At 46.0% G+C, this 8,617-nt stretch overlaps 2 protein-coding genes across 2 annotated transcripts; both read left to right on the top strand.

Annotated features, from left to right (window-relative positions):
* Window positions 1–74: 74 nt before the first annotated feature.
* PPO2 (Prophenoloxidase 2) lies at window positions 75–2,536 on the top strand. Its single transcript, XM_017172124.2, has 4 exons — window positions 75–1,136; window positions 1,195–1,290; window positions 1,348–2,109; window positions 2,167–2,536. The coding sequence occupies exons 1-4, from the start codon at window positions 153–155 to the stop codon at window positions 2,377–2,379; spliced, it is 2,055 nt and encodes a 684-aa protein (XP_017027613.1). The 5' UTR covers window positions 75–152; the 3' UTR covers window positions 2,380–2,536.
* A 148-nt stretch (window positions 2,537–2,684) lies between these two features.
* Window positions 2,685–5,371, top strand: Ance-4. Its single transcript, XM_017171508.1, has 6 exons — window positions 2,685–2,794; window positions 3,129–4,385; window positions 4,441–4,658; window positions 4,713–4,835; window positions 4,893–5,071; window positions 5,259–5,371. The coding sequence occupies exons 1-6, from the start codon at window positions 2,753–2,755 to the stop codon at window positions 5,267–5,269; spliced, it is 1,830 nt and encodes a 609-aa protein (XP_017026997.1). The 5' UTR covers window positions 2,685–2,752; the 3' UTR covers window positions 5,270–5,371.
* Window positions 5,372–8,617: the final 3,246 nt, after the last annotated feature.

The raw sequence follows: 8,617 nt of genomic DNA, 5'->3' as shown, positions 1-8,617 counted from the left end.
TTACTGGTTGATGTTGATAAACCGGGGATCTTGGGGTATATAAAGCCCAGTCCGGCCCTTGGATAGTCACAGTTGTGAAGTCTCAGAGCTTCAAGTGACAGTTCAAGAGTTTTCCTTTGAGAGATCCTGAGACAGAAGACCCACCTATCACCATGGCCGACAAGAAGAACCTCCTGCTGCTGTTCGATCATCCCACCGAGCCTGTGTTCATGGACAAGGGCAAGCGGGTGACCGTCTTCGATGTGCCCGACTCCTTCCTCACGGATCGCTACAAGCCGATCAGCAACGAGGTTCAGAGCCGTGTCGGCGACAAGGTGGAGCAGCGCATTCCAGTGCGTGAGATCTCAATTCCGGATCTGAGGATCCCCATGTCCCTGGGCCGCGACGAAAAGTTCTCGCTGTTTCTGCCGAAGCACCGCAGAATCGCCGGCCGCCTGATCGACATCTTCATGAACATGCGCTCTGTGGATGACCTGCAGAGCGTGGCTGTCTATGCCCGGGATCGCCTCAATCCGATTCTTTTCAACTACGCGCTGTCGGTGGCCCTGCTCCATCGGCCTGATACTCAGGGACTGGACCTGCCTTCCTTCATGCAGTCCTTCCCCGATCGCTTCATTGACTCGCAGGTGATGCGCCAGCTGCGTGAGGAGTCCTTCGTGGTGAACCCTGGCTCCCGAATCCCGATCACCATTCCGCGGGACTACACCGCCTCCGACTTGGATCAGGAGCACCGACTGTGGTACTTCCGTGAGGATCTGGGCATCAACCTTCATCATTGGCATTGGCATCTGGTCTATCCCTTCGAGGCCTCTGACCGCAGCATTGTGGACAAGGATCGTCGCGGCGAGCTTTTCTACTACATGCACCAGCAGGTGATCGCCCGCTACAATGCGGAGCGGTTCAGCAACAACCTTGCCCGGGTGCAGCCCTTCAACAATCTGCGAGAGCCCATTGCCGAGGGCTATTTCCCCAAGATGGACTCCCTAGTGGCCAGTCGTGCCTGGCCACCGCGCTTCGAGAACACCAAGCTGAGCGATCTCAATCGCGAGGCGGACCAACTGAACGTGGAGATTGGTGATCTGGAGCGCTGGCGCGATCGCATCTACGAGGCTATCCACCAGGGCTTCGTTATGGATGTGGGTTTAGGGTAGGAGTTACTCCTGGAAGGTGTTTTAATTTTATATTTCATTACAGGAGCGCGGCAATCGAATCCCCCTGGATGAGACCAAGGGCATCGACCACTTGGGCAATATGATTGAGGCTTCTATTCTGTCGCCGAATCGCACGCTGGTAAGGGATTCTAATAAATTTCTAAAAATTCAATTTCAAGCCTAATCTCTTCTTCAGTACGGTGATCTGCACAACAACGGCCACACCTTCATCTCGTACGCCCACGATCCCAGCAACAAGCATTTGGAATCCTTCGCAGTGATGGGTGACGTCTCCACCGCCATGCGTGATCCAGTCTTCTACAAGTGGCACTCTTACATCGATCGCATCTTCCAGGAACACAAGTCCCGTCTGCCGGCTTACACCGAGCCCCAGCTCAACTACTCGGGCATCTCTATCACTGGCATTGAGGTGGCCACCAATGGCGGCCAGGCCAACACTCTTAGCACCTTCTGGCAGGAATCCGATGTGGATCTATCCCGTGGCTTCGATTTCCTGCCGCGTGGCAATGTCTTTGCCCGTTTCGGTCACCTGCAGCATCTGCCCTTCACCTACACTATTAATGTGAACAATGCCAGCGGCGCCCAGCGCTTCGGCTATGTGCGCATCTTCATGGCGCCCAAGAATGACGAACGTGGTCAGCCCATGCTGCTCCGTGAGCAGCGTCTCATGATGATTGAGCTGGACAAGTTTGTGGCTGCCCTGAACCCCGGACCCAACACCATTCGTCGCCGTTCCACAGAGTCTAGTGTAACCATTCCCTTCGAGCGAACTTTCCGCAACCTGGACGCCAATCGCCCGGCTGCTGGCTCTGCGGGTGAGCTGGAGTTCAACTTCTGCGGCTGCGGCTGGCCCAACCACATGCTGGTGCCCAAGGGTCTACCCGAGGGTCTGCGCTGTGACCTGTTCATCATGGTTTCCAACTACGAGAACGATAGGGTAGGTATTGCACATGAGTTCATAGAAAGCTAAATGACTTTTCTTCTCCTCCTCCAGATTGACCAGCAGCTGCAGGGTCAATGCAGCGATGCCGCCTCCTACTGCGGTGTCCGCGATCGCCTCTATCCCGATCGCCAGGCCATGGGCTTCCCCTTCGACCGCCTGCCCCGCACCGGGGCCGATCGTCTGGTGAACTTCCTCACGCCCAACATGAGCATTGTGGATGTGACCATTCGCCACGAGAACCGCACTGTCCAGCGACAGAGCTAGATGCACCCACGAGATCCACCTGACTACGAATGCACTCCCACCCTGACCCCAATCGACGACGACCTTCTTTTAGATATACGACAATATAACTCTTAGCAATATATTGCATCTTTATTGAGCCGCTTAATAAACAAGACATCATGGCATTCCACGCAAATACTTTTGTGCTCAATTATGGCGGGTCGTTCGGCCTCCGGGCGAGAATCTCCCCTAGAGATTACACACTAGGCTTATCATCCCAGGCGCCTCTGTCCGGTGGAAGCTTTAAATGCCAGCTCCCTGGGCAAAGCCCAGTTCAGTACGCGAAGATCCGGTGTCGAGAGCGAAAGTAAATCCGAATCCAAATCAAAATCCAAATCCGATTCCTAAGAAGATGAGCCTGCTGCTGCCGCTGCTGCTGATAGCAGGCATTGGCGTAAGCATTTTAGAGTTTATATTATAGAGATTATTTAATAACAAAAAGAGATTATTTTATAATAATAGAGATTATTTAGTAACAATATTTGATGTCAGTTTGAGATATTATACAAAAAATGTATTTTAAAAGTTTCTTAAAGTCATCATCATCTTATTGCGTATTTTGTTTGCGTCTTTCGTTTTCTAATAATACAAATCTTAATTTGCTTTTAAATAAAGTTTTAAGTAGATTATTTCATATGCAATCTTTTCCTTTATACATTTGTCTAAAAATGAACCTTGTTTCAACCCAAATATCATCTTAAATGTTTATTAATACCTCCTTATCTCAGTGCACCTCTGCGGCTGCCAATCTTGACCTGGAGGCCAAGACGTTTGTGAATCAGTCGAGCGATCGCTACTACAGATTCTACAATGAGATTGCCGCCGAAACATATTCGGCAAACAACGAAGATGACTTCGATGCTCTCTTCTCCAAGCTGAACAATGTGAAGCGTATTGCCGAGGAGCTGGTGAGCATTTCCCGGCAGGCTGGAGGATTCAATCTGGACAGGATACGGGATCCGGAGACCAAGCATGCCATGCAGGAGCTCCGAAGTGTAGGGGATTTGTTTGTCTTGGGCGACGACTACTTTTCGTCAGTGCAGATGAACCTGGCTGCCCTGCAGACTCTGGCCACGGACAAGGACATCGAGCCGTATTTAGATGGGGCCAATATGCCCGACCAGGACGACAGTCCGCTGGCCTACTATCCCGACATCCAGAAGATCGTACAGAGCAGCCGGGATGCTGACGAGCTGAAGTACTACTGGGAGGCGTGGCGTGAGAAGAACCAGTTGTGGGCCTCGGTCAACTTCTATACAATCGTCCAGTCCTACCAGCGGGCAGCTAAGATCCTGGACGTGCCAGTGCACCGGCTGTGGTATCGATCCGATAGCACGGAGATACTCCAGCAAATGGAGCAGGCAATGACGGAGCTGCGACCCGCCTACCAGGAGCTCCACGCTTTTGTTCGTCGCGAGCTGCACCAGAAGTACGGTGGCGATGTGGTGGATCCAAACGGACCCATTCCGGATCACTTATTCCAACAGGTGCTGGAGCAGGCCTGGGCGGGTGGTAGCATCCTGGAGCAGTACTATCCGAGGGCCCAGCTGCCGGAGTTTGATCTCTTCGTGAATCATTTGAGTGCCAAAGCGATGGTCAACGAATCGGAGAGCTTCTACACTTCGCTGGGCTTCGAGCCACTCTCCGGAGACTTTCACCGGAATCAGCTGAAGGAGCCGAACGAGGACAGGCCCAACGATGACTGCAGGCCCTCGATTTTTGATCTCACCCCGCACGTTTATCTCATGTACTGCGAGAAGGTGAGCTTCCGGAAGCTGATGCAGTACCACAGCCACATGGCCCGCGTCTACTATGCCCAGCAGAAGCGCCGCCTGCCCTCCTACTACTTCAAGGCCTACAACCTGGAGTTCGCTGTGGGCGAGGCCGTCGTCCTGTCCGCCTCCGCTCCGTCTCACCTCACGGGTCGGCTCTCGGCCAAAGGGGTGCTCAGCGACCAGGCTCTGATGAATCGCCTCTTCCGAATGGTAACCATGTTAACTTGATCTTGGTAAAATTTTGCTAATTGGCTTCTCTTGGCAGGCAATCCATACGATTCTCAGCATCCCTCAGTACTATGTGCACACAAAGGTGATGCATGATCTGCTGAGCGACACGGTGGACATGGACACCGTGAACAGGCACTATTGGAGGTTGTTGGAGCAGCATGCGGGCATTGAGCCACCGTCTGACCGTGCAGAAGGCGCCATTGATTTCCCCTACAAGTTCTACGTAAACATTGACCAGAGCTTCCAGACGCAGTGAGTAAAGTTACGAAAAGTAGTGAAATTAAACTTTAATTTAATTCATTTTAGGAAATTTATATCCGAAATTCTGGGCTATCAGTTCTATAGGCAGTTTTGCAGGAAGAGTCTCAGTCGCGGTCCGCTGCACAACTGTGATTTCTATGGCAGCTTTGCCGTTGGCAATGACCTAAAGTGAGTTTGTCTCTATTTTATTATTATTTAGTTTAATAACAAAGCTTGGGTAATCAGATCCATGATGTCCTTGGGCTCCAAGAAGCCCTGGAAAGAGGTCGTTGGCAAGATACTGCCCAATAACACGGGCCTCAGCAGCCTGGCTCTGCTGGAGTACTATCAGCCCGTGTTGGATTGGCTTAAGAAGTACAATAAGGATGCCAATTCGAAAATTGGTTGGACAAACACCAAAAAGAGTGAGTTTGTAATTTTATTTATTTAATTTATTTACAAGAAATTTTAAGAATTTGCAGCTGTAGTTTGTTTATAAAGAAAATAACTAAGTATTTGTGTGAAATTGTAACAAATTTAAATATTCATAGTTTTTATGGAATTTTTATTTTTACAATTACTTAATATGTTTCTTTTTTTTTTTTTTTGCAGAGATTGTTTGAGAATTTCTTTGAATGCAGTAAGCCAGCATTCAGGACAGCTATACCAGAAATTGTTCATAAATATTGACTAATAAAACTATGTATTCAAGAAAATCTGTTCAATTATCAAAAAGTTTCTTTAATTTTCAACATTTTTAAATGTTAACGGTTACAATAAAAGTGTTTTACAGCACTGATACAAACTGGTTCCTTATTTCGAACCAGTTCTATATATTCTTATTAGCTACTAAGCTTTTGGTTCAACAAAAAGCTTTCGTTAGAGGGAGAAGACAGGAAGTCACTATTGGGCGCGCAAAAGACCTTAATTTAAATCTGTATGCAAAAGAAACAAATTTTGAGAAAACAAAGCATTAAACAATAAAAAAAAGATTGTAATTTTCTTGCTCTATAATTGGTTCTGGGAATTTTGCAACTTTGTCTGTCAGCCAACTGGAAAATATTTGTTTCGGCTGTGGGCAGCAGTGACTTTTTGTCTTATCGCTTTGGTTTTCCTCTTCGCTTGACCACAAATGACCGCGTTGCAAGACTCTCAAAGTTGGCAACAACAACAACAACAGCAGCAGTTGGAAGTGTCGCAATACGAAACTGTCCTCCGGTTTGAGGTCCATCGAAGCGCACCGCCTTCACCGCTTGATTGCATCCACAGGCCGGTGGCCACATCCACATCCACATCCGACTCGGATCCGCTCGCCAGTCCAAGATGCCAATCCAGTTGTAGTTGTGTCCATGTCACAGGTGGCACGCTTCAGTTGCTCGATGGCTCTCGGCGAAAGGTCAGCGTTTCTGGCCATGCTCATGTCCATGCTGTGTGGTCATTAGCCAAGACAAAGCCCACCGTCGATTTGTGGAGCAATTGTGGCTGCAAGGTCGGCAACGCCACGCCTCCTCTTTCCACTCCCATTCCCACTCCCACTTCTGGTCAGCGGGCGTTGCTCATTTAGCCGGACGAGTGCATTTCCCCCATTTGGGATTTCCTTTTTCGCTTTCCAGTGGGGGCGTGTGCAGGCTGCCAGACTCTCGGCTGCAAGCTGCAAGTCTGCGTGCTGCTAATTGCGCCAAATTGTGGTGGCCGAGCACTCGCTGCGGAATGAATGGCCGTGAAATTGAATCATTTCCAGCTGAAGCTGAAGCTGCAGCTGAAGTTGAAGCCTAGGCTGCAGCAGAAGCAAAAGCCACCAACTCCATACCCATTCGTCTCGAGTCCAACTTTGACATGGCACGCCGCCTGTCCAGAGTTCGCGCTGAGCAGAGCCCAGCTGAGTGAAAGGCACCCACGCTTTCAGCCAGGCATTTCTTTGGCTTTTATGCAAGCAGCTACGAGAAGACTACAAGAACGGACAGTCGACACCTGCAATGCCCTAAGAAATTAAAGAAAAATTTGTATGTAAGCTTAGATATCATTTACTGTAAATTTACATTACTTACTTACATTTAAACAACAAATATTTATCTTATTTTTTTTAAAGAGCAGCATAGTTTATTGACTAATTAAACACACAAAGTAATCTTTATCAAAATTTATATATAAATCCAATTCCCCATGAAATAAATCTCTCCTAAAAAGGGGTCTCAGACTAAAGATAAAAGTTTACCTAATATGAGGACATCAATTTAATAAATCTATTTATGCAAATAGAAAAAATTCCCTTTTATAAATACAGAAATTGCAAAATGAAAGCATCTTCCCACCACAATTTCACAAGTCTCTTGCCAAAATTAGCACCACCCTTTGTGCAAGAGTACGAAGACTTAAGTGTTCAAATTATGCATAGATATACAGGCGGCATATATAGTAAACTACATTTATACATACATCTATACTATATATGCAGATATGGGCATGGCAGATGGAGAAAATAAACGGAAACCGCAAAGGGAAAACAAGTTAAATGAAATTTGCATGTCGATGTCAGACAATTTGGTGAACTTTTTTAAATTGCCCATCCGCAGATGCATTCGCCATTAACATTAACCCAAAAAGTGAAGCCCAAATACGAGCACTACGAGTGTTATATGCGAATTTTGTTTATTTTTTTTTTTGGTTTTCGCCCTGTTTACATATTCATCAGGCACGTTTAAGGCAAAAATATTTTAACGTTTAGCGAACAGCAAACGAACGAGTAAATACAAACGAAATTCAGCTTAAGTCCAGCACAATAAGGCGGAATCAGAGAGGTGAATAGAGGTTTAGCATATCGCGGGGTCTGGGAATAGCAGGGCAGGAATAATCTCAAGTTCAGAGATACAAAGGGGCAACACAATAGAGCGTTTATGGTGAGCTTACGAGGAGGATCTGTTGCAGAGGAACTGGTGAAATCAGCGGGGGTCAAGGAAGTGGTATAATTATTGGGGTTTTGGAATACTAATTGGGTTAAGGGCTCAATCAGAGAGCTTAGAGAGTTGATATTATCATAAGAGGTAAGTAATTATAAAGAAGCCCTTCTGTGAATCAATTAGTTCCAGAAAGAAATATTGCAAGGAGGAATCAGAGAACCAGAAATATATGCAGATAAATCTCGGATTATTTGGATTTTAAATTAAACTTGGCTTTGCTAACCTATTAATTAAACTGACTTTCAACAATTAGGTGAAAGTCTCTTGGATATTAAATAATTTTTCTTAATGTTGAATTTGTATATGAGCATTTTGGCAAAGCATTTTACAAAAACTTAAGGGAATTCCCTTGATAACAACATAGTGACGAGGCTTATCATGAGTGATAGGAAGAAGATTACTGTATAAACTAGCATTTTTTATTCATAAACAGGAAAATATATTTAACCAGGAGGTGAGTTAAGTATAAAATTAAATTAGCTAAAAAAATAAATTTATTATTTAAAGGGAAAAAGGTTAATGCATATAATAAAAACATGTATTTAGGGGAATATGATATATACATACATACTAATAAAACACATAATTTTTTTTAGGAAAAATTAAAAGTAATTAAATTTCGTCACTAAATTCTATATTAACATTTTTAGCGACCCAATATGCTATCGTCACTGCTTTCTTACCACCTCAAAAGGTGTTTTTGTTTGATTATGATTATTTGACGAAACCTCATGCTGACTCTTATGCCAGCTGCCGCAGCGTGGCGCCCCAAAAAACACTCAAGATAAGTAAGAGAAGAGGGAAAACCGAAAAGCATAAAAAACAGCAGAAGCAATCAGCCATAACCAACCATTGCGAGCATCAGTCCATCCATCCAGCCAGCCAGACATCCATCCGCGAGCTGACCCCGAGCAATTAAGAAATTATGTATATTATGACGCGCGCTGTGATGATGTCGAATAAAAAGCAATAAAATGTTACAGCAACAAATGCGAATGGCTGTCGGTGGTGGTG

This window comes from Drosophila kikkawai, chromosome 2R (genome assembly GCF_030179895.1).
Source record: "Drosophila kikkawai strain 14028-0561.14 chromosome 2R, DkikHiC1v2, whole genome shotgun sequence".
In the NCBI taxonomy this organism is placed as follows: domain Eukaryota; kingdom Metazoa; phylum Arthropoda; class Insecta; order Diptera; family Drosophilidae; genus Drosophila; species Drosophila kikkawai.
Note: the sequence above shows the minus strand (reverse complement) of the source record. Positions and strands in the feature narration are given on the sequence as shown.

What these genes read in the sequence shown, in the direction of transcription:
- PPO2 (XM_017172124.2), top strand. Translation starts at nt 153, where the DNA reads ATGGCCGACAAGAAGAACCTCCTGCTGCTGTTCGATCATCCCACCGAG. An exon ending in ACCAGGGCTTCGTTATGGAT is followed by an intron (nt 1,137 to 1,194) that starts GTGGGTTTAGGG and finishes ATTTCATTACAG; the next exon opens with GAGCGCGGCAATCGAATCCC. An exon ending in TGTCGCCGAATCGCACGCTG is followed by an intron (nt 1,291 to 1,347) that starts GTAAGGGATTCT and finishes TCTCTTCTTCAG; the next exon opens with TACGGTGATCTGCACAACAA.
- Ance-4 (XM_017171508.1), top strand. Translation starts at nt 2,753, where the DNA reads ATGAGCCTGCTGCTGCCGCTGCTGCTGATAGCAGGCATTGGC. An exon ending in TGCTGATAGCAGGCATTGGC is followed by an intron (nt 2,795 to 3,128) that starts GTAAGCATTTTA and finishes TCCTTATCTCAG; the next exon opens with TGCACCTCTGCGGCTGCCAA. An exon ending in GCCGTTGGCAATGACCTAAA is followed by an intron (nt 4,836 to 4,892) that starts GTGAGTTTGTCT and finishes TTGGGTAATCAG; the next exon opens with ATCCATGATGTCCTTGGGCT.